Source organism: Salvelinus alpinus, chromosome 16 (genome assembly GCF_045679555.1).
Source record: "Salvelinus alpinus chromosome 16, SLU_Salpinus.1, whole genome shotgun sequence".
In the NCBI taxonomy this organism is placed as follows: Eukaryota; Metazoa; Chordata; class Actinopteri; order Salmoniformes; family Salmonidae; genus Salvelinus; species Salvelinus alpinus.
In genome coordinates this window covers 7,857,189-7,882,688 of record NC_092101.1, presented here as the reverse complement: position 1 = coordinate 7,882,688, position 25,500 = coordinate 7,857,189, and the positions used below count along the sequence as shown (strand labels likewise).

Genomic DNA, 25,500 nt, shown 5'->3' with positions numbered 1-25,500 from the left:
TCTCTCCCCATCACTCCTCCTCTCTCACAATCACTCCTTCATCATCTCTGTCAGTCCTTGGTCTTTTTCTTTCTTTCTTGCTTTCTTTCTTTCTCTCTTCATCTCCCTTCACTGTCACTTCTCTCTCTCTCTCTCTCTCTCTCTGTTCCTTTTTTTCTCTTCACTCTCTCTGTTCCTTTTTTTCTCTTCACTCTCTCTGTTCCTTTTTTTCTCTTCACTCTCTCTGTTCCTTTTTCTCTCTCTCTCGGTTTTTTTCTCTTCACTTTCTCTCTGTTACTTTTTATCTCTTCACTCTCTCTGTTACTTTTTTTCTCTTCACTCTCTCTCTCTCTCTGTTACTTTTTATCTCTTCTCTCTCTCTGTTACTTTTTATCTCTTCTCTCTCTCTGTTACTTTTTTTCTCTTCACTCTCTCTCTCTCTGTTACTTTTTTTCTCTTCACTCTCTCTCTCTCTGTTACTTTTTTTCTCTTCACTCTCTCTCTCTCTGTTACTTTTTTTCTCTTCACTCTCTCTCTCTCTGTTACTTTTTTTCTCTTCACTCTCTCTCTCTCTGTTACTTTTTTTCTCTTCACTCTCTCTCTCTGTTACTTTTTCTCTTCACTCTCTCTCGCTCTACTTTTTTTTTCTCTCTCTCTCTCTCTCTCTCTCTCTCTCTCTCTCTCTCTCTCTCTGTTACTTTTTTTTCTCTTCTCTTCTCTCTCTCTCTCTCTCTTGTTCCTTTTTCTCTCTCACCAACTCCAATCACTCTCAACTGTCTCCCGTTCTCTCTTTTGCTCTGTCACTCCGTTTCCTACCATCCGTCACTCCCTCTCTCCTCCTCCTGGATGGATGGATGGTGTATTAGTGAGCCGAGGAGGACGGTGGCAGAGTTAAATAATAGATGCACTGAAATGAATGGCTGAATAATCAGGTGCCATTTCTCAGTGCGCTAAATGAACTGCGTTGATCCCGCGGGCAGGAGGCAATTTCCCATTGAACACACTGCTCCCTTCCCTCCCTTTATCTCCCTCGCTTGATCCCTCCCTCCCTTCATCCGAAGCGACCTCAGTCGCACAGCCTCCGCAGTGGCATTGTCACAATCTACAAATATAATGTCCCCCCCCCCACGAATAATCTATCTAAAGAAGTGAAGATCGTCTTTTGAATAATTTACATCCGAGCACCGTTTCCTCCACCTTTTTGAAAAGGGCTGTTAATTAAAAAGCTGCCACGCCCTCCTAATGATTTGGATGACTGGGCTTATCTCTATTGTAGAGGAATGGTGTGATCTAATTAATTTGGGGCACCACTTGTTATTAGTCAACAAGATAACTGTAATTATCATATCATTTGGAAGGTCATTAAGTACTCAAATGACAAGCTAAATGCATTTCTCAGAGGCCAGTGGATACTTCATAGACAAAGACTTATTCTAGGAGCATCAAGATAAGAGTCTACAGGATGAATGAATAGTGGCGATTTTACTGGCAAACTACTATACGGTGCAGAATTAGAATCGAAAAAGCGGAACGGGAAAAGAATAAGGGGACAAGGTTGTAGAGCGTTTGATCAAATGGACAAAGGCAAGATAATTGTTTGAAAGTAGTCAAAAGGAAGTGAGCCAGGTAATTCTAGGAGAACGACAGCCTTAATAAAGTAAAACGATGCCGATTTACACCCTCACGTCAAATCAAGGAAATCACAGGTGACCTGGATACTGTTACGTTTAGTCTGAATCCAGGCACTTCAGACAAACGGATTGTAATCGTGGTGCGCCGAGAATGGAGTCTCAACTTTTGGAACACAGATTCACCGCATGTCCCTCACTCAAACAACAAATATGCAAAAGTAGCCCCATTAGCGGGACGGATTTGGCCATCTTCTTGTCTCTGCAGTGCTCAGGTTTATAATGGCTGTCAGACAAAACCCATACAGCGCTGTGAAGCGGAGAATGTGACCTCTGAAGTTGTGTATAGCATGTTGCTGTACAGCCACTGCGTTCCAATTTAGGTGCTTATCAATGGCAAACTCTGCCATTTTTAACCGGTATAACGGGATCACGAGCTGTGAGCGGAAAGGGCTACCAAACCCTCAAATCTGTGAGCTAACTTGGAACAAATAAAAGAGTACAGTCAAATTTAACTTGGTAAAGTCAGAAGCACTAATAAGAATTGTATAGAAAATGTTTAAAAAAAAAATCAAATGGAGAAAGTTGATTTTGCATAGTGCCAAAATATGCATCTCACGTGTAAGCATTTTTTCTCTCAAATCTAGTGGTAATTGGTAACGGTTATATTAGACTCAATTTGGAGAGTTAAAAGACAACTCTGGTAGTATTATAAACCTTTAACTATCTAGTTTCAGAGTTAGAAACGTGCGGTTTCTATGAACCTCGGGCAGTAGGCTCAAGCAAGTCTGTTTCTTCCCCAGTCAGGCAGCCTGTCTGCAGCCTGCCTGTCTCCCAGACTCTGACCAACAGCAGCAATGGATCCTCTTAAATTGATGCCAATTCAAAGGCCAGGATTGTGGGGGTAAAATCATGTTTATGCAACCTAATAATCACCCTTAGAATACTTCCAGAACCAACTTAATTTTGTATTTCAATTTGAGAATCTACAATAGAAATTGGCCTATCCTAGTCTTCATTGAGCCCTGGTTTTGGGACAGATGGGATGAGTTCAAATCAGGTGTCAATCCTTTGGAATTCCCCCCCCTCGAGCTGTTTGATTGATTTTATCTGCTAGTTAAAGAAACGCACACACACACACACACACACACACACACACACACACACACACACACACACACACACACACACACACACGACAGGGATATCACAAAAAAAGTCTGAGACTTATTTCCATTGTGGTCTTCATTGATGGAGATGGAGTTTGAAAAGTCTCTCTAGTAGTCAGTTCCGGATGATGGAAAGGGAGTTGATGCAGTGGGCTGGAAATGCAGTATAGCTTGAGTGGACGGGGCATCACTGGTAGGGAGAAACGAAGACAGTCAGACAAACCGGCCCGGAGCTCTTCGTCAGTGTACCACAACCTGCTTCCCCGACGTTCAGTTCCTCCACAGGTATTAGTGCTCTATTGCCCAACATGTGGCAGCCACTTGGGTGACGCCACGGCTGCTGAAAAAGTGCTCAAAAGCCACCACACATGGACAGTGGTTAGGAACAGTCCCCTTACCCTCTCGGACATCCCCGGACACTGCATGCGGTTGTGATTTGTTGTCATTCCCGGCAGATGAAACCAAAAAAAAAGCTGGTGCTGCATAATGTAAATCCTAAAAGTCTAGCTACCAATCTGGCCAAACAAATATACTCTTCATCTCAGTCATGCAACTCCTGTGAGTCAGAACAACCAGATGTAAGTGAACAAAACCCAGAGCAATCAAAACCCCCCACAAAAGAAGTTACTTAAAAATAACAAAATGTGTACAATATTTACAGAGCGCTCTGCCTAGGCTACTATGGCAACCAGCAGTAAACTTGCGCAAACCCTTAAAGAACTCCACAGTATCCTTGTTTTTGCTCTCAAGTAAAATATTCCTGATTTATTTGGAGTTGAGTGAGACACTTTGAATGTGTCGATTCATTCATTAGTGCAGAGACTAGTGAGCACTTCAATTTAGGCTCCGTAGCTACAAAGCAACATTCCACAATATTTGTTTATTTTACAAGGGACCACGTACAAATAGAACGTACAGTTGAAGTTGGAAGTTTACATACACTTGGGTTGGAGTCATTGGAACTCGTTTTTCAACCACTCCACAAATTTCTTGTTAACAAACTATAGTTTTGGCAAGTTGGTTAGGACATCTACTTTGTGCATGACACAAGTACATTTTCCAACAATTGTTTACAGATTATTTCACTTATAATTCACTGTATCACAATACCAGTGGTTCAGAAGTTTACATACACTAAGTTGACTGTGCCTTTAAACAGCTTGGAAAATTTCAGAAAATGATGTTATGGCTTTAGAAGCTTCTGATAGGCTAATTGACATCATTTGAGTCAATTGGAGGTGTACCTGTGGATGTATTTCAAGGCCTACCTTCAAAGTCAATGCCTCTTTGCTTGACATCATGGGAAAATCAAAAGAAATCAGCTAAGACCTCAGAAAAAAATGTGTAGACCTCCACAAGTCTGGTTCATCCTTAGGAGCAATTTCCAAACGCCTGAAGGTACAACGTTCATCTGTACAAACAATAGTACGCAAGTATAAACACCATGGGACCACGCAGCCGTCATACCTGAGCGGTATGACGCAGCCGTCATACCGCTCAGGTTCCGCTCAGGTTCTTCTCTCCTAGAGATGAACGTACTTTGGTGCGAAAAGTGGAAATCAATCCCAGAACAACAGCAAAGGACCTTGTGAAGATGCTGGAGGAAACAGGTACAAAAGTATCTATATCCACAGTAAAACGAGTCTTATATCGACATAACCTGAAAGGCCACTCAGCAAGGAAGAAGCCACTGCTTCAAACCGCCATTAAAAAAAGTCAGACTATGGTTTGCAAATCACATGGGGAAAAAGATTGTACTTTTTGGAGAAATGTCCTCTGGTCTGATGAAACAAAAATAGAACTGTTTGGCCAGAATGACCATCGTTATGTTTGGAGGAAAAGGGGGAGGCTTGCAAGCAAAAGAACACCATCCCAACCGTGAAGCACGGGAGTGGCAGCATCATGTTGTGGGGGTGCTTTGCTGCAGGAGGGACTGGTGCACTTTGCAAAATAAATGGCATCATGAGAAAGGACAATTATGTGGATATTTTGAAGCAACATCTCAAGACATCAGTCAGGAAGTTAAAGCTTAGTCGCAAATGGGTCTTCCAAATGGACAATGACCCCAAGCATACTTCCAAAGTTGTGGCAAAATGGCTTAAGGACAACAAAGTCAAGGTATTGGAGTGGCCATCACAAAGCGCTGACCTCAATCCTATAGAACATTTGTGGGCAAAACTGAAAAAGCGTGTGTGAGCAAGCAGGCCTACAAACCTGACTCAGTTACACCAGCTCTGTCAGGAGGAATGGGCAAAAATTCACCCAACTTATTGTGGGAAGCTTGTGGAAGGCTACCCGAAACGTTTGACCCAAGTTAAACCATTTAAAGGCAATGCTACCAAATACTAATTGAGTGTATGTAAACTTCTGACCCACTGGGAATGTGGTGAAAGAAATAAAAGCTGAATTAAATCATTCTCTCTACTCTTATTCTGACATTTCACATTCTTAAAATAAAGTGGTGATCCTAACTGACCAAAGACAGGGCATTTTTCACTAGGGTTAAGTGTCAGGAATTGTGAAAAACTGAGTTTAAATGTATTTGGCGAAGGTGTATGTAAACTTCCTACTCTATTTCTATGAGGAAATTTGATGCATTGGTTCTACCTCAGTCGGCAAAGACCAAAGCAAAAAAGGGGCAAGCTAAACAAACAAACAAATAAATGTTTGTTGACGTCCATAAATCTCCTCCTGTGGTTCGTTCCGTTTGTGAAGCCTGTCTCATGATTCTGCCCAGTGGAATATTAAATCAGGCGACTGTGAGGCCGGTGAAATATCTCCTAGCCGAGGCCCTATCGAGAGCTGTTGTGCATTTCCACCGCTGAAGTATTGACATTTTAATAAATATTTTTTATTTTCCATCGATCTCCTGCGGGTCACGGCGGGCTATATGCAATCTGTCAGCGAGAGAGAAGGAGACAGAAGAGGGATGGGGAGCGAGCGAGGGGAGGGGAGGGGGGCAGGCAGGGAGAGGGGTTAAAGTGAGGGGGAGAAATGTGAGAGAAGAAGAAAGGGATGGAGAGAAGGAGTCGGTGGGTTAGTAGTTGGGAGGGTGGCGATGGGATCGGAATAGGTTGAAAGAGTGGGAGAAAGGAGAAAGGCGGTTGGTGAGAGAGGGAGGCGAGTTAGAAAACAGGTATTGAGGGTGAAGGAGAGATGGGAGAAAGACAGAAAGAGATGAGCGACCGAGGTGAGGGAATGCCAGGTACGAGAGGATCAAGGAGGCAGAAAGAAGAAAGGATGGACAGGAAAATAACAGATGAAGGATAATATTAGTTTGAAGAGCCAACTTAAAATGTTGCCTCGTTTAAACTCCTGCTGTGCGCAACAGAGCGCACCACCTTTGTAACTGCATTTGATTATTGAGTGTTTCCCACCTTCTCATGACATTTACAAATATCAAAGTTAAAACAAAAGTTTCACTTGTAAACTTTAGAGTGAAATACTGTTTCGCCGAACTTACGGTGAGCATTTATTCATTCACCCCTGAAATATCGTTTTTGCTCAAACAATATTTGGATATTCTTTTGTTTTTTTACGTTGACTTCGGACACAACAGGTACACTGTGTTGCTTCCGTATCAAAGTAAACTCAATCAAAGTTAAGCATTTATTTTCAGCCAAGTTTCTTGCTCTTGTCGATATTGAAACATACTCCTGGAATACTACGTCCTCTGACAATAGTGTAGAAAGGTTTTTTTCAAAGACAGACTTTAGACACTGTCAGTACGACGTTTTGATTCTAACACGCCTATTCCCTTCTCTGGTGTTGCAGAAGTGTGTGTACTGCCATAAAAACACCAAGCAGATGTGTGGCGCGTGTATCCAGTGTTCCCACGACAGCTGCTCCACCTCCTTTCATGTCACCTGCGCTCACATCGCCGGCGTGCTCATGAAGCCCGCCGATTGGCCCTACGTGGTGTCCGTCACGTGCCACAAGCACAAGAAGACCAATCACAAGGTGCGAGCTGTGTTACCCTGTGTGAATAGACATTTGCAAAACGAACAGCTTCTACTTATCTTTATGTTATGAATGTGTCAGGCTAAGTATTAGCTTCACTGCTAAGCTATACGGTTTTCAGATTAAATCTCATATCTCCCGTTTATGGGTTTTCTGCCAACTGAAATGATCATAGAATATGAAGGCTGTGCACTGTCTGTGATCCACTGCTCTAACAACATATGAATAAAATGGCAATAGATAGATTTGAATCAAGTATATGATATTTCCCTCGATGTCAAATACTCAAACACCCTCCTTCTCTCTGTCTGTCAAGGCGAGGGCGGGGCCAAGGGGGGAGTTTTCTCTGGGCCAGAAGGTGATTGGTCGGAACAGCGACGGCTGGTTCTACCCCTGCACCATCATCGGCATGGCGTCGCAGACCTTCTACGAGGTCAACTATGATGACGGCTCCTACTGCGACAACTTATTCCCCGAGAACATTGTGGTGAGTTCCACTCTACACCGCTCTGTGTCTTAATCAAATCAAAGTTTATTTGTCACATGCGCTGAATACAACAGGTATTCACCTTACCGTGAAATGCTTACTTACAAGCCCTTAACCAATAGTGCAGTTCAAGAAGAGTTAAGGAAATATTTACCAAATAGACTAAAGTAAAAAATAATAATAGAAAGTAACACAATAAGAAGAAGAATAACGAGGCTATATACAGGGGGTACCGGTGCCGAGTCAGTGTGCGGGGGTGCAGGTTAGTTGATGTAATTTGTAAATGTAGGTAGGGGTGAGGTGTCTATGCATAGATAATAAACAACGAGTAGCAGCAGTGTACAAAACAAATGGGGGGGGGGGGGGGGTCAATGTAAATAATCTGGTGGCCATTTGATTCATTGTTCAGCAGTCTTATGGCTTGGGGTTAGAAGGTGTTAAGGAGCCTTTTGGACCTAGACTTGACGCTCTGGTACCGCTTGACGTGCGGTAGCAGAGATAACAGTCTATGACTTGGGTGACTGGAGTCTAACAATTTTATGGGCTTTCCTCTGACACTGCCTATTATATAGGTCCTGGATGGCAGGAAGCTTGGCCCCGGTGATGTACTGGGCCATACGCACTACCCTCTGTAGCGCCTTACGGTCAGATGCCGAGCAGTTGCCATACCAGGTGATGATGCAACCGGTCAGGATGCTCTCGATGGTGCAGCTGTAGAAGTTTTTGAGGATCTCAGGACCCATGCCAAATCTTTTCAGTCCTGAGGGGGAAAGGTTGCGTCGTGCCCTCTTCACGACTGGCTTGGTGTGTTTAGACTATGATAGTTTGTTGGTGATGTGGACACCAAGGAACTTGAAACTCTCGACCCGCTCCACTACAGCCCCGTCGATGTTAATCGTTAAGGTTTAAAACAGTGAGGTGACCATTATATGGTGAAGTGTTGACCTAGTTGACGAACATAACAACAGGAGAGAAAATGAGCTCTTCAACTCAAAGCCGTGTTTATAATGTGGCATATCGAATGGATATGTTGGATGCATCAAATCCTAACCTGTTCTTGTCTTCCCTCCGCTCATTCCCTCACTTCCCCTCCCTCCCAATGTCTCCCCTCTTCCAGAGTCATGACTGTCTTCGTAACGGCCCGCCAGAGATGGGCGAGCTGATGTTGGTCCACACCACGGAGGGCAAGGCGCTCAACGCCTCCTACGTCAAGGACCACGTCCACAAGCACTACCAGGTGAGTAGCGGTGGCCTCCCATACACTCCTTTATTCACTCCCTCTCATCAACCCACTAGCCCACGAGCCCCGTGGCCGGTCACCAACCATTTACCCAGAGAGCGACTATAGGCTTAGGTGCAGGTTTTTGATTCCAGCCCAGCACTAATGTCAAGTTGATTAGTTAGAATCGGGATGGTAGAGCTAGTCTAGTACAGAAGCCTGTACACCCTGTGTACCGCCACGTGGATCCGAAAGGACTGGAGAGGTATATGGCTTAAAATCCTATCCCGGCCACTTTTTGAAGTTTGTACACATCTGACGTCTAAAAAGCGTCACTTTAGTCATAAAGTCTACATTAGCATAGCATAGGGCTAAATGGAGCTACTGTATATTATCGTTCTACTACTAGGATGCGCGGACAGGTTAAGAAGAATATATTTCCCCTCAAACCTGTTGTAACTCTTTAGTAGGCTTTATGAAAGGCATTTACATTGATTCCCTATCACTACACGAGGTTGGTTCTACAGCTCAAGCCTCTTTACGACACAACTTACAACCTACAGGACTTTTACTCTCCAGCACGGTATTTATCTGCATGCGAAAAGGATGGCCGCCCTTGTAGGTTATGGCGGAGGATCTTGATACAGCGGGCATTAAAACGTAAAGTCGAGAGATTTAGCATTTGCGGCCGGCATGTGGGGAATTTATTGGTGCGATGCGCAGAGTGCTTACGAGGTATAAAGCTTAGAGGAGAGGAGGGTGTTCCTGGAATTTGTACAGGCGCAACACAACTCCTCAGAAGACAAGTGGTGTGTACACACACACACGTACACACACGGAGAGAGAGAGAGAAAGAGCCTGTTATATTAATCTCGAAGCAAGTCAGCCTGGTCTTAGCCTTGTGAGCACTTCTGTGCGCTCACACACACTTTCAGCGCTCACACACTCTCAGAGCTCACACATACTCAGCATGGGCGATGTGTGATATGACAAGACAAATGCCACACACACCTTTCTGGTTTTGGATCACACAGACCAATCCCTTTTATCAGTGTGTGAGTCTGTCTGTATGTACAGTGTCTTCGGAAAGTATTCAGACCCCTTGACTTTTCCCACATTTTGATACGTTACAGCCTTATTCTAAAATGGTTTAAATAAATAAAAAATACTCCGCAATCTACACGCAATACCCCATAATGACATTTTTGCAAATGAATCATTTTAATAAAAAACAGAAATACATTATTTACATATGTTTTCAGACCCTTTGCTATGAGACTCGAAATTGAGCTCAGGTGTATCCTGTTTCCATTGATCATCCTTGAGATGTTTCTACAACTTGATTGGAGTCCACCTGTGGTAAATTCAATTGATTGGACATGATTTGGAAAGGCACACACTTGTCAGTAAAAGGCACATAATAGCCCGCTTGGAGTTTGCCAAAAGGGACCTAAAGATTCTCAGACCATGAGAAACAAGATTCTCTGGTCTGATGAAACCAAGCTTGAACTCTTTGGCCTGAAAGCCAAGCGTCACGTCTGTAGGAAACCTGGCACCAACCCTACGGTGAAGCATAGTGGTGGCAGCATCATGCTGTGGGGATGTTTTTCAGCAGCAGGGACTGGGAGACTAGTCAGGATCGAGGCATCGATAAATGGAGCAAAGTACAGAGAGATCCTTGATGGAAACCTGCTCCAGAGCGCTCAGGACCTCAGACTGGGGTGAAGGTTCACCTTCCAACAGGACAACAACCCTAAGCACACAGCCGTGGCTTCGGGACAAGCCTCTGAATGTACTTGACTTGCCCAGCCAGAGCCCGGACATGAACTCAATCGAACATCTCTGGAGAGACCTGAAAATAGCTGTGCACCGATGCTCCCCATCCAACCTGACAGAGCTTGAGAGGATCTGCAGAGAGGAATGGGAGAAACTCCCAAGAAGTCATACCCAAGAATACTCGAGGCTGTAATCGCTGACAAAGGTGCTTCAACAAAGTTAAATAAAGGTAAAAAAAAAAGGAAAGGGTCTGAATACTTATGTACTTTGTTTTACATTTACAAATTTCTCAAAATAGCTGTTTTTGCTTTGTCATTATGGGGTATTGTGTGTAGATTGGTATGGGGAAAAAAACTATTGAATCCATTTTAGAATAAGGCTAACTTATCAGAATGTGAAAAGTCCAGGGGTCTGAATACTTTCCCAATGCAGTGTAAGTGAGTTCACGATTATGCCTCTGTCTGCGCATATTTGTGTGTGCGTTCTAATCTAGGAGTCTCACTGTGCTTATATACATGTGTGTTTACACATGCCTGCATTCTCACTAGTCTATTTTTCTGTTTGCACAGCAGACCAAAATCCTGTTTTTCAAATGTTATTTCCAACATAACAACAACCACAACACTTTCAGAAGAAAATTTTAAAAAACTTCTCAAAAAGTGTATTTCCCCCCCCCGCCATCCGTGTCCCTCTCTGTCTTACTCGCGGTGAGATGTCTGTGTGAGCCGGCGCTAAGAAGCTGTTAAAATCAACTCTCCAGCTGGTGCCTGTGTCAGGGTGGCGAGCGCGACCTTGTCTCGTAGCCGTCACCACCCCAAAGGGCCTCTCACTCACTCACACACACACGCACGTGCACGCACACACACCAGAGTTTTCAAAATGCATACTCTCTCCAGCTCATTCCAAAGTGGTGGGTAACGAGCTGATAACCTGCCTACCATTGCCTATGTAATAGAATGGGGAATGGGAAGCACTCTTCAATTACCGGTTGAGAAAAAAATCTAATAGTTGTAGCTATTTTTAATCAACCTCCGTTTGCATTTGTTGAATTGTTACCCAATGATTGGGCTTCTAAAAGCACATTTAGTCCAGCAGCAACGAATGAGCTGCTGCTCTCACGCTGTCTGACAGATTTTCCACTCATAGTCTCTGTGTCTAAATACACGTGCGCCAATCCACTAAATGATGCTAATTAATTTATGGACTGATAAGCATGACCAGTCAAAATGTATTTACATTGACTGGTATTTCCATCGATGAACAGGCTAAAAAAACTGTATTTTGCAATCAGACTTTTTTCTTCTCCCAGACAATTGGCCAGTGGCAGTTTTTTATTTATCGGCTTTCCATTTTTTGGGCGCCCAAAAGCCGGCTATTACCTGCTAACGGGAACCCTGGTGTGTTTCTGTGTGTTTGTGTTTGTTACCTTCCAATCAGGCAATTCTGGTACTGTATTTTGTCCTATTGACTTATCCAACTTGGAGCCAGGGACTCTCCAAAAATCATAGGGTCTGTTTTTGTCGTTTTTCCAAGTATGGCACTTCATCCACTTTTTATAAAAGCTTTTCTTTTTCTTCTCACTCTCTTGCCCTCTCTCTTTCTCTATTTCCATCTCTCTTTTCTCTCTCTCCTCTTCTCCACTATTCAGGTGGAGTTCCAGGATGAGTCACAGTTGTTACTGAAGCAAACAGAGATCCACTCGCTGGAGCAGGACCTGCCCAAAAGGGTCTGCGCCCGCCTGGTACGAGATCACCTGGCACCCACCTACTAGGGCTGGGGAGAAGGAAGCAGGGATGGGCTGGGGAGAGGGAAGCAGGGATGTGCTGGGGAGAGGGAAGCAGGGATGTGCTGGGGAGAGGGAAGCAGGGATGGGCTGGGGAGAGGGAAGCAGGGATGTGCTGGGGAGAGGGAAGCAGGGATGGGCTGGGGAGAGGGAAGCAGGCGTGGTTTGGGGGAGAGGATGGCAGGAGTGGGCTGGGCTGGGGGAGAGGATGGCAGGAGTAGGCTGGGGGAGAGGATGGCAGGAAATTGGTGCATGCACAATATTATTGCAAACTACGTTATGATGCTCAGTTCAGTCATGGCTGTGCTGAGCCCTTTTATAAAATGTACTTCCCACCGTATGTACAGTGCAGCTGGAAAGAATTCAGACCCCTTATTCTAAAATGGATTAAATCGTTTTCCCCCTCATCAGTCTACACACAATACCCCATAATGACATAGCAAAAACAGGTTTTTAGAATTTAGTGCAAATAACCAATAAAAACGTATATCTCATTTACATAACTATTCAGATCCTTTACTCAGTACTTTGTTGAAGCACCTTGGCAGCGATTGCAGTCTCAAGTCTTCTTGGGTATGACGCTGCAAGCTTGACACACCTGTATTTGGGGAGATTCTCCAATTCTTCTCTGCAGATCCTCTCAAGCTCTGTTAGGTTGGATGGGGAGCTCCGCTGCAGTTATTTTCAGGTCTCTCCAGAGATGTTCAATTGGGTTCAAGTCCGGGCTCTGGCTGGGCATCTCAAGGACATTCAGAGACTTGTCACGAAGCCACTCCTGCGTGGTCTTGGCTGTGTGCTTAAGGTCGTTGTCCTGTTGGAAGGTGAACCTTCACCCCAGTCTGAGGTCCTGAGCACTCTGGAGCAGGTTTTCATCAAGGATCTCTCTGTGCTCCGTTTATCTTTCCCTCGATCCTGACTAGTCTCCCAGTCCCTGCCGCTGAAAAACATCCCCACAGCATGATGCTGCCACCACCATGCTTCACCGTAGGGATGGGCCCATGCACTGTCAACTGTGGGACCTTATATAGACGGGTGTGCGCCTTTCCAAATCATGTCCAATCAATTGAATTTACCACAGGTGGACTCCAATGAAGTTGTACAAATATTTCAAGGATGATCAATGGAAACAGGATGCACCTGATTTCAATTTCGAGTCTTATAGCAAAGGGTCTGAATACTTATGTAAATAAGGTATGTTTTGCATTTTTATAGATTTGCAAAAATGTCTAAACCTGTTTTTGCTTCGTCGTTATGGGGGTATTGTGTGTAGATTGATGAGGAAAAATAAATATCCATTTTATAATAATGCTGTAACGTAACAAAATGTGGAAAAAGTCAAGGGTCTGAATATTTTCCGAACGCACTGTAAATAAACTATGTTCAGGTACTTATGACTTTTTTTAAACGGGGGGACTAAATATATGAAGTGCTTTCATTTCTAAATGATGAAACAGATATGTATGAAAATGCCCTCAAATAAAGGGTGACATTCTGTGCTGTCGCCTCATATGAAACATTTGATCTCAAATCCAAAGTCCTTGAGTACAAAGCCAAAATGTAAAATGTCAGCTTCACTGTCCAAATGCACAAGGCGGGGAGTTGTATATACAAAAGTATGTAGACACCCCTTCAAATTAGTGGATTCGGCTGTTTCAGCCAGTTGCTGACACGTATAAAAATCGAGCACACTGCCATGCAATCTCCATAGCTCAACATTGGCAGTAGAATTGCCTTACTGAAGAGCTCAGTAACTTTCAACATGGCACTATCATAGGATGCCACCTTTCCAACAAGTAAGTTTGTCAGTTTTCTGCCCTACTAGAGCTGCCCCGGTCAACTGTAAGTGCTGTTATTGTGAAGTGGAAACGTATAGGAGCAGCAACGGCTCAGCCACAAAGTAGTAGGCCACACAAGCTCACAGAATGGGACTGCCGGGTGCTGAAGCGTGTAGTGTATAAAATTGTCTGTCCTCGGTTGCAACACTCACTACCGAGTTCCAAACTGCCTCTGGAAGCACCGTCAGCACAAGAACTGTTTGTCGGGAGCTTCATGAAATGGGTTTCCATGGCCAGGCAGCCGCACACAAGCCTAAGATCACCATGCGCAATGTCAAGCGTCAGCTGGAGTGGCGTAAAGCTCGCCACCATTTGACTTTGGAGCAGTGGACACGCGTTCTCTGGAGTGATGTATCACGCTTCACCATCTGGCAGTCCGACAGACTAATTTGGGTTTGGCGGATGCCAGGAGAACGCTACCTGCCCCAATGTATAGTGCCAACTGTAAAGTGTGGTGGAGTAGCAATAATTGTCTGGGGCTGTTTTCATGGTTCGGGTTAGGCCCCTTAGTTCCAGTGAAGGGAAATATTAACACTACAGCATACAATTACATTTTAGATGATTCTGTGCTTCCAACTTTGTGGCAACAGTTTGGGGAAGGCTCTTTCCTATTTCAACATGACAATGCCTCCGTGCACAAAGCGAGGTCCATGCAGAAATGGTTTGTCGAGATCGGTGTGGAAGAACCTGACTGGCCTGCACAGAGCCCTGACCTCAACCCCATCGAACACCTTTGGGACGAATTGGAACGCCGACTGCGAGCCAGGCCTAATCGCCCAGCGTCAGTGCCCGACCTCACTAATGCTCTTGTTCTTTAATAGAAGCAAGTCCCCGCAGCAACATCTAATTGAACACCTTCAAAGAAGAGGGGAGGCTGTTATAGCAGCGAAGGGGGGACCAACTCCAAACTAATGCCCATGATTTTGGAATGAGATGTTTGACGAGCAGGTGTCCACATACTTTTGGTCATGTCGTGTACTTTTTACTTGATGCTCCTGACTTAAAAATGGGAAACATACATGCTTACAGTTTGGTTGAAAAGGTTGTAGTGGTTTGAATGGTGTATGTTCCAAAGGTATGGATGAAGGGATTGTGTTGACTTCACGCCACTGTTTTAATCATAAGCTGTATCTTACCTCTCCAGGCAATACCAACCCAGGAAGGTGTTATGTCAGGAGATGAACCACAGGCAGCCAAGCGGCCTCGCCTCCCCGCTCCTCACACCCCACCTCAAGCCCCCATGGACTCAACGCAGCAGCACCTCGGACGCCACCCCCCAGCTACAGCCCCAGCACCTCACAGTATTACACCCACCACGCCCAGCCATGCGCCTGCTCCCCCCAACACTGACATCAGTGCCCCTACCCTCACACAGGCTCTGGCAATACCCATCCCCGAGCCCACCCTTAACCCAATGTCCGCTCTCCCTGACCCCTGTCTCGCTGACCATCTCCCAGCCACCCCCCTGCTGCCCCTGTCCCCAGACATGCCCTCCCATCACCAGGGCGAAGTCTACACGCCTAGCTCCAGCTACGTATCCTACATGGAGACTCTGCTCAATGCACATTTCCCCCCTCAGGGCGAGGGCCCCGGTCCCCTGTTTTAATGAGACACACCACTCAGCAGTGCTAGCTAGGCTCACAGGAGCTAAGCTAATGCTATGAACGATAACTTAATCTATGCTAACGGAGGCTAGCTAATGGACAGTAGCATCCGCTACACAGGAGTTGAAAACAGGGCGCAGAGGAAGCACTCCTCAGTTGCATGTCTCTTCATTTGAATTTTCTCACTGTGGTGATGGGCAGCTCCTGGAACTGCAGCGGAGGAGGAGGCTTCTTTCCCACCTCTGTACCTTTTCCATTGTGCAAGACACAATGTATAGACATGAATAGACTCTCGCGAGCATCAACGCCGTACCTCTCTGCATCCATTTATTTACCCATTTCCCACACTGTTACAGAAAGGAGAAACCCTTCAAATGGGCACGTGATGTCAGCAGTCTACGTGCATCAGCTTTTTGAGTTGTTCTATAAAACCAGCTACAAGTCTTTTTTTTAAAGAAGCCAAACCAACCGCTAACAATAAAACTGGAAATCAAATGGACGGAATATTTGTGTACAGTTTCAATAATGTATTTTTGTTTTTTGCGAGAGGTCCTGGGAAAAGGGTGGGGGTGTATAACGGGGGTTTCACAAGTATTTAAATGTCTTAGGTCACATATTGATATAAAATATTTGTACAAAGAAAAACATGTTCAATGCAACCATGGTAGTTGCACTTTACCGTAAACGTGTCTGCAGAACCATTGAATTTTGTGAAGATGTGTCGCGGTAGTTACGAATGTGACCGTGCGTCGACTAAACCCAAAATGGTCATACACAAAACGGCTCACGTTGCCCAACTCCAGAACTTCTTCTCTGGGCTTGTTTTGTAGCATTCTTCGTAAGATGTCAAATCAATGTTACTATTCAATTGTGTCTGTCTGTATGGCTATTCTTTCTGTTTATTTTGTGAATATATTAACTAACCTCACGAGGTGACAGAGAAAATGGTTTGATTATCAAATTGTGATCCTTATTTTCTGAGATTTTAGAACCATAAATTCAATTTCTACTCCGGTGAAGAAATAAGGAATTTTATCAAATGGTGTGTTGACTCTTTTATATAGGTGCTGTAAGGTATCCTGGACTACTGAGGAAGCATGTTTCTCATACCCTTAGTCACATTGTACATAGTGCAAGCCTCGTGTATGTGAATCAAAACTGTCAATGTCATACTAGCCATTTCATTTACCTGTTAAAGAGGCTTTATTTCATAGGAATTAAACAGAGTTGCAATGATTACTAGCTTCCATGGTGTTCCTTTTCCTTTTTCATGCTTAGAAACTCTCTCTCATCCCTCTTTCCTCCACCATCTGTCCGTCCTTGCTCATCCTGCACACCACTCCCCTTCCCTGCAGGCTGCTACGGTTTGACTTTGCTCTAATGGTGCGATTGAGCACAGTGGAGGTATAACTACAGCTATTACTGCCCCCCCCCCCCCCCCTGTCCTCCTCTGGCAACAACACAACCCAAATCCCAAAGAGGAGGCTAATGTTTAAAGGAGGGGGAAAGTGTTCGAGGCCATTGAGGTCACTATTGATTTTTACTGCCCATAGGTGTCGTTCTAATGAGAAGAGGGACAGTGACTGTTCCTCACCTCATCTGCCAATTGTGGCTTTCTGTCTGATTTTTCTACCCTTCTCCAAAACTGTGCACTCGTACATTTCCTCTCTCATCGATTATAAAAGGAATGGACTGGTGTAAGGAATACGGTGGAAACTCCCTCCAGCCATGCTTGCACCAATCTGATAGCTTTAAATGCATGAGTGAGGAAGTGCACACTTCTGGATAAAGGGTAGAGAATCAGAAGGCAACCAGTCTCAACATCTCTAAAATGCCGCCTTCTAGAGTTCCACCACGAAAGGCAGCTATTGCTGCGTTTACACAGCTAGCCCAATTCTGATTTTTCTTTCACACACATTTTGACCAATCAGATCGGCTCCGAAAAAGATCTGATGTTAAAAGCTCTGATGTGATTGGTTAATATCAGAAGTTGGCTGCCTGTGTAAACGCAGCCTATGGTTCTTACACGGTGAGGTCACAGATATTCCTCCAAAAAATGTAGAGGTAGTAATGTAGATGGTTTGCTCTAGCCCTATGCATTATTGAATACAGTTGAGTACATTTCAAGTACTCTAAAAGGTTGCCTCTGTTGGCAACCACAATCCACAATCCAAGGATGGCAACCACAATCACCAGAATATAGTCAAAGCAGAGACAGAAGACCGTATGAATAGGATCTAGTTAACAGATATGCAGTGCCTTCAGACAGAATTCATACCCCTTGATTTACTTCACATTTTGTTACAGCCTGAATTCAAAATGAATTTTTCACCCGTCTATACACAATACCCCATAATGACAGTGAAAACATGTTTTTATACATTTTGTTTTGCAAATGAATTGAAAATGAAATGCATAAATGTCTAATTTACATAAGTATTCACGTCCCCGAGTCAACACTTTGTAGAAGCACCTTTGGCAGCGATTACAGCCGTGAGTCTTTCTGGGTAAATCTCTAAGAGCTTTCCACACCTGGATTGTGCAACATTTGCCCATTATTATTTTCTAAATTCTTCAAGCTCTGTCAAATGGGTTGTTGATCATTGCAAGTTAACCATTTTCAGGTCTTGCCATAGATTTTCAAGTAGATTTAAGTCAAAACTGTAACTCAGCCACTCAGGAACAAAACACGTTGTGGTCAGGACAAAAGGTTAGCTGCTTTGCCACATTTTTTGCAGTATTACTTAAGTCTTGTTGCAAACAGGATGCACATTTTTGGAATATTTTCTTCTTTTCACTCTGTCAATAATGATGTAGTATTGTGGAGTAACTAAAATAATACTGCAAAACATGTGGCGACGCAATTAACTTTTTGTCCTGAAATACAACGTGTTATGTTTGGTGCAAATACAACACATTACTGAGTACCACTCTCCATATTTTAAAGCATAGTGGTGGCTGCACCATGTTATGGATATGTTTGTAATTGTTAAGGACACAGGAGTTTTTCAGGATAAATAATACACGAAATGGGGCTAAGCACATGCTAAATCCTAGAGGAAAACCTGGTTTGGTCTGCTTTCTACCAGACACTGGGAGATTAATTTGTCTTTCAGTAGGACAATAAAATAAAAGGCCAAACCTACACTGGAGTTGCTTACCAAGAAGACAGTGAATGTTCCTGAGTGGCCGAGTTACAGTTTTGACTTAAATCTACTTGACCTTTATTTAACCTTTATTTTACTAGGTAAGTTGACTGACAACACAATCTCATTTACAGCAACGACCTGGTGAATAGTTACAGGAGGGGGGATGAATGAGCCAATTGGGAGCTGGGGGTTAAGTGGCCATGATGGTATGAGGGCCAGATTGGGAAATTAGCCGGGACACCAGAGTTAACACCCATACTCTTACGATAAATGCCATGGGATCTTTAGTGACCGCAGAGAGTCATTACACCCGTTTAACATCCCATCCGGAAGACGGCACCCTACACAGGGCAATGTGCCCAATCACTGCCCTGGGGCATTGGGATATATAGTTAATTTTCAATAAATGGGCAAATACTTCACAATGTATTTTTTTTTGGACTTCGTCATTATAGGGTATTGTGTGTAGATGGGTGAGAATTGTTTTTGATTTAATCATTTTGAATTCAGGCTGTAACACAACAAATGTGGAATAAGTCAAGGGTTACGAATACTTTCTGACGGGCACTTTATATTGTATATGACATGATGAGACATGAGTTGTGAATTATGGGATCCCTCTCTTCTTACTACAGAAATATTGACTATGTGCTTGCACTGTGACAAATGACCATGTTTAGAAAACCATTTGGAGATGTTTGAGTGAGGGTCCCCTAGGTCCTGGCATATATTTACTGAGTACAGATGAAAATGACTCGTCTGGACTTGCTTCAAATTTAGCCTTTTTCGTATTTTGATGCTCTCTTCAGCAGTGACATTTGTAGTGAGTGGATTCAAATATTTATGCTGGTTTCAAACTGCAGTCATTCTGGCATTATACAAAGGGTGAACCCAACACCGCAACACATGGCACGTTTGAGAATGTGGTAGATGTCGAACGCAACTGAGAGTTATATTAACATCTGCTCATATCATTCACTTCAGTTTTTCACTAAAGGGATGAAGGAAAACAGTACTGCTTGTCCCTTTCAGTCCACACTCGTTTACCCCTACGAAGGTTCATATAAATAAAACGTTCGTCCTGTTAAAGTAATTGCAGAGCTGGTACATCCCCAGCGCAAAGCAGGACTGAGAGCGCCACTTTGTAATGTTAATAGCTGTGCCGTTACAGAGGGCGACTCAGCTTTGGCATCGACGTGTGTGTGTGTGTGTGTGTGTGTGTGTGTGTGCACGTGCGTCTGGAGGATTTGTCACCGTGAGTCCCCCCGACCCCCATCGTGTTCTGACAACCCCCCCCCCTCAGTATACCAGCTATAATTAGAAACCCTGGCTCACATCAAACAGCTAAAACCAACCTCACCCCCTCCACACCCCTCGCCCGTCACACCGAGAGAGGGGGTCACTCTGTGGAGACCTCATCCCCCTCGGTACGTCAGCCGGCTTTTCATCTGGCGACTTCAAAACAAGTTTCTTTCTGTGTAATGCCAGACGAGCAGGGCCACACGAGGAGAAGGAACCCTTCCAGCTAGACAACGACTTCAAAAGATCAGGGTTCAATAAATCCTCTCACTTCGCAGGGCGAGATGTGGCAGAGAGGGAGAAAAGAGCAGCAGTCACTGCACTAGCATTTCTTTCAGGTTTCTGGTCCCGATAAAATTTGCTCTTCCTGTTCACTTTCATTTGAGCTTTAACAACATGACCAGAATGGGAATGTGGCACATACCAACAGTTTCTGATTTTAGCTGTGACATGGTTAGCACAGAGACAGACGGGGCGAGGGATACAGCAGATGTCACAATACCTAGACTAGACAACGTCCATACACCCCTCATTTATATACCCCCTAAAGTGTGTACGGGGTAGGTGATAAGATACCCCCTCTTAAGGGTGAAGAGGTCGATTTGGTATTGGATGCCTCTAACGTTCATATTCCCCCACCTATACACACTGTGTACAGTATACGGTTGTCAAGTGCCTACTATGTATCACTTTGATAAACAAGTCTCCCTCTCTCCACAGTCCCCACACAGGGCAGCATGGAATCGTGATTTAGGGAAAACTCCATACATTTGGAACCAACAGCTCCTCACATCTGCTCAGTTGGGTGGTATTGTGACGAAACACAAAGTACAGACAGGAAGCAGGGCTGGTTCTAAGATCATAACATGTTCTATTAAAAAAAAAAAACACGTCACTCTTAGGAGACTGCCATAAGCAGACTTGTACAACACAGATGCTAAGACTAGTCTTCACAAACCCACAGCAGCCTCTTGTAGTAGAAACGCCAAGTTGCTTACGCATTAGGCCTACATTTCCGAACAAATGACGTCCAACGACGAGCAATGATACCAGCACTTTTTGTTTACATTAGCGTTGAGGGGAAAAGATTCACAGTCAATCTCTCATTATTTAAGCAAACACCATGATTCTAAAACAGTTATTACCATTTGTAAATACACATCCCAGGGGCTTAATAACAGTTCAATATTCAGTCTAAATATATGGCTAGCCTAGCCCCCTAATTGACTCTTATCAACCGAATGCAAGAATTCCTTTGTGTTGTCATAGTAATGCTGCATTATCTCACCATGACCCCCCCCCCCCCCCCCCCTCCCCCACCTCTGGGTAGCAGAGGTTCTGTTGTCTTTACATCCTATAGGTCTGAAATCTGATTGGAAGTTAACTCAACAGTAATGCTATTGGTTAATAACTCCGCTTTTGAGTCCAAACATGGTCAAATGGTTATAAAAGGGTCTTAGCTTCATTGTCTCTTTCTCTTTTGTTCCTGGCCTGCGCTGGTGAGATACACTCTAGCTATTTCTTTCTCTTTCCGCCCTAAAGACTCTTGTGACATGGTCTTTCAGGCTGTGACCTCTCTCTCTCTCTTTTCCTCTCTGATCATGCCTAGAATAATGCCTTGTAATGCTTTGTAACTTAAGCGTTATGCATTGTATGTGATTTCATCCATATTACAATGTAAGTAAATATCTGCCTTTGATATAGACAATTCTAAGATCTTTCTTGACCCTCTAATTCCTGTAACTCAACTGTAGTCTGTTGCATATCATCGAGTCCGATAAATATTTTAACAGGCTAATTGCACATAGTCTTAAGTTTAGGCCGCAGGTTAGGTATATACAGTACCAGTCAAAAGTTTGGACACATCTACTCATTCAAGGGTTTTTCTTTATTTTTTACTATTTTCTACATTGTAGAATAATAGTGAAGACATCAAAACTATGAAATAACACATATGGAATCATGTAGTAACCAAAAAAGTGTTAAATAAAAATGTATTTTATTTTTTAGATTCTTCAAAGTAGCCACCCTTTGCCTAGATGACAGCTTTGCACACTCTTGGCATCCTCTCAACCAGCTTCATGAGGAATGCTTTTCTAACAGTCTTGAAGGAGTTCCCATATATGCTGAGCACTTGTTGGCTGCTTTTCCTTCGCTCTGCTGTCCAACTCATCCCAAACCAATTGGGTTGAGGTCGGGTGATTGTGGAGGCCAAGTCATCTGATGCAGCATCATCAGTCTCCTTCTTGGTCAAATAGCCCTGACACAGCCTGGAGGTGTGTTTGGGGTCATTGTCCTGTTGAAAAACAAATTATAGTCCCACTAAGCGCAAACCAGATGGGTTGGCGTATTGTTGCAGAATGCTGTGGTAGCCATGCTGGTTAAGTGTGCCTTGAATTCTACATAAATCACTGACAGTGTCACCAGCAAAGCAACCCCACACACCTCCTCTTCCATGCTTCATGGTGGGAACTATACATGCTGAGATCATCCGTTCACCTACTCTGAGTCTCACATAGACGTGGCATTTGGATCCAAACATTTCAAATTTGGACTCATCAGATCAAAGGACAGATTTCCACCGGTCTAATGTCCATTGCTCATGTTTCTTGGCCCAATCAAGTCTCTTATTTTTATTGGTGTCCTTTAGTAGTGGTTTCTTTGCAGCAATTCGAACATGAAGGCCTGATTCACGCAGTCTCCTTTGAACAGTTGATGTTGAGATGTGTCTGTTACTTGAACTCTGTGAAGCATTTATTTGGGCTGCAATCTGAGGTGCAGTTAACTCTAATGAATGTCTCTTCTGCAGCATATATAACTCTGGGTCTTCCTTTCCTGTGGCGGTCCTCATGAGAGCCAGTTTCATCATAGTCCTTGATGGTTTTTGCAACTGCACTTGAAGAAACTTTCAAAGTTCTTGACATTTTCCGTATTGACTGACCTTCATGTCTTAAAGTGATGATGGACTGTCATTACTCTTTGCTTATTTGAGCTGTCCTTGCCATAATATGGACTTGGTCTTTTACCAAATAGGGCTATCTTCTGTATAACACCCCTACCTTGTCACAACACAACTGAATGGCTCAAACGCATTAAGAAGGAAAGAAATTCCACAAATTAACTTTTAACAAGGCACACCTGTTAATTGAAATGCATTCCAGGTGACTACCAAATGAAGCTGGTTGAAAGAATGCCAAGATTGTGCAAAGCTGTCATCAAGGCAAAGGGTGGCTACTTTGAAAGAATCTCAAATATAACATATATTTGAATTTGTTTAACATTTTTTTCGTTAATACATGATTCCATATGTGTTATGTCACGGCTCCTCCTCTGCATTGCAGGGGCGGTTCCTCCTGCAGGCAGAGGGTCGTTAGTGATTGGAGCCACCTGGGCTCAGGGTATAAAACTGCTTCACTAATCACTTCTCTCTCTCTGCTCCTCCAGGTATGATCCTGTTTTGTTTGTTCCTTTGTAGTTTTGCATAGTCATGTTCACACACACAGATTCACGCATCCATGCACTTTACATACACCTTACATTATGATACTTCCACACCTCATTCCTTTTTCTTTGTTTAAAGTTAATAGTTTTGTTTATAATAAAGAACACTTTTAATTGGCCTATACCTGTTCGTGTCCCCTCATTTTGTCACAGGCTATGAGCCGGCTTGTGACAGTTATTTCATATTTTTGATGTCTTCACTATTATTCTACAATGTAGAAAATAGTCCAAATAAAGAAACCCCTTGAATTAGTAGGTGTGTCAAAACTTTTGGTACTATATAAATACGTATATATCAAATATTACCACACTACATGGCTCTAGTCTAGTCTTGACACCGTTTTCTTTTGTCATATAGAGAATTTGAAAGACGTTGAGTCTGAAATTGATCACACAGAAAGACAATCTCGAAAGAGCTAGCCTGGGGGAACAAGAAACAATAATTCCCTTCAGTCTACGAGGAAGCCTTGAGGCTAAGCATCAACTAGCCTTATATCTCTCTGGGTGGTATTGAGCAAGAGAGGCCACTTCAGATATAATTGACCTGCAACTCATGAGCTCCATTTAACATCTGTTTAAAAAATACATATACAGTACTAACAGTAACTACATCAAACGACAGGCCTATAGAGTATAACACTACAGACAAGACTGCAGTTTTTGGGAAGTTTCACATTTATGAGTCATATCAAACCAGTAGGCTCAGCAGAAAAACAGGGGAGTACTGGGGCTGTTTTCGGAAGATGGGCAGGGACTCTGCTGTCCTAGCTTCAGGGGGAAGCTGGTTCTACCATTGGGGTGCCAGGACAGAGAAGAGCTAGGACTGGGCTGGACAGGACAGGAGCTGCGCTCCCGTAGGGGTGGGAGGGCCAAGAGACCAGAGGTGGCAGAACGGAGTGCTCGGGTTGGGGTGTAGGGTTTGAGCATAGCCTGAAGGTAAGAAGGGGCAGTTTCTCTTGCTGCTCCATAGGCAAGTACCATGGTCTTGTAGTGGAGGCAAGCTTCGACTGGAAGCTCAGGTCAATTATGAGAAACTTGGAGCCCGACCAAACTTGAGCTGCCGATAGAACCACACACAACCATGGTAGCCCATTTCCAGAAACTTCTCACCTGCCTTGAGAGAAGGGGCGAAGACCTCAAGCAGGAGTTCCGGGGCCTACGCCAATCTATCCTCACAGCTCCTCACCAAGCGGAACTCGTCAGTGAGAGCCCAAGATTGGGTCTGCCATACCCAGAACGACTGAGGATCGACGCAGCAGGGACTTCAACTCCACAGCATGGTCCCCAAGCAGTGATGAGACCGACCCCAGCCCCAGCACCAGGAGACCAGTCCAGCAGCGCCAACGTCCACCCTCCAGCATTCCTGAGGAAGGAGCCGAAGATGCCTTCATACCAGCAGGGGGAGGACATTGAAAACGACCTGCTTTTTTGAAGTTTGAGTGAATGGCCAAGACGTGGCGGTGGCCGGAGGTAGAGTGGAACTACAGGCTTGTCCCATGGCTCACGGCCAAGGCCTTAGTGGCACAGCAATGGAGGAGGGGTCGTCCAACATCTACACGGATTTGAAGGAAGCGATGCTGGTGAAGTTCGACATCTCCCCGGAGACCTACCGTCAATCTGGCGCTGCAACACCTTAATGCACGTAAAGGGGGCCCACCACGACCTGCAGCACCCGCTCCAGGGAGTTTCAGAGACACAAGGGACATCAGATGTGTCTGCGAGGAGGGAGGTAAGGGATCATGCAGTTCGCTCTGATGGGAGGGGCCTGACCTGTTTTTACTGTCAGCAGCAAGGGCACAAAGCTTCAATGTGTCCACTACGTAAATCCAAGCTCTCGGGTTACTGTTATGTGCCCAGAGAGGGGGATGGTGTTCAGGATAGGCAGAGTGGGGAAGGGTCAGTCTTAGTCCCTGTAAAGTGAATGGTGAAAGTCTTACTGCAATGATTGACACCGGCAGTTCCCTGTCTTTGATCAGAAAATATCACGTACCTGGTAATTGCATTGATTTCGGTCATCCGACACTGATCCAGTGTGTTCACGGTGACCATTCGCAGCAGCCCACAGCTGAGCTCACAGTTGAGATTCTGTGCCAGAAGTACCTCCTCAAAGT

The 25,500-nt window shown here is 44.2% G+C and overlaps 1 protein-coding gene across 3 annotated transcripts in view; it reads left to right on the top strand.

Moving 5' to 3' along the window:
* The window catches only part of LOC139540711 (lysine-specific demethylase 4B-like), an 82,006-nt gene extending 65,329 nt beyond the window's left edge, over positions 1 to 16,677 (top strand). For 2 of the 3 annotated variants that reach the window (XM_071344605.1, XM_071344604.1), the window contains exons 18-22: positions 6,551 to 6,736; positions 7,053 to 7,223; positions 8,341 to 8,460; positions 11,867 to 11,959; positions 14,981 to 16,677. In XM_071344605.1, coding sequence (XP_071200706.1) covers positions 6,551 to 6,736; positions 7,053 to 7,223; positions 8,341 to 8,460; positions 11,867 to 11,959; positions 14,981 to 15,442 — 1,032 coding nt within the window. In that variant the 3' untranslated portion in view covers positions 15,443 to 16,677. The remainder of the gene's footprint in view (positions 1 to 6,550; positions 6,737 to 7,052; positions 7,224 to 8,340; positions 8,461 to 11,866; positions 11,960 to 14,980) is intronic. The other variant, XM_071344606.1, reaches the window with a different exon arrangement.
* Positions 16,678 to 25,500: the final 8,823 nt, after the last annotated feature.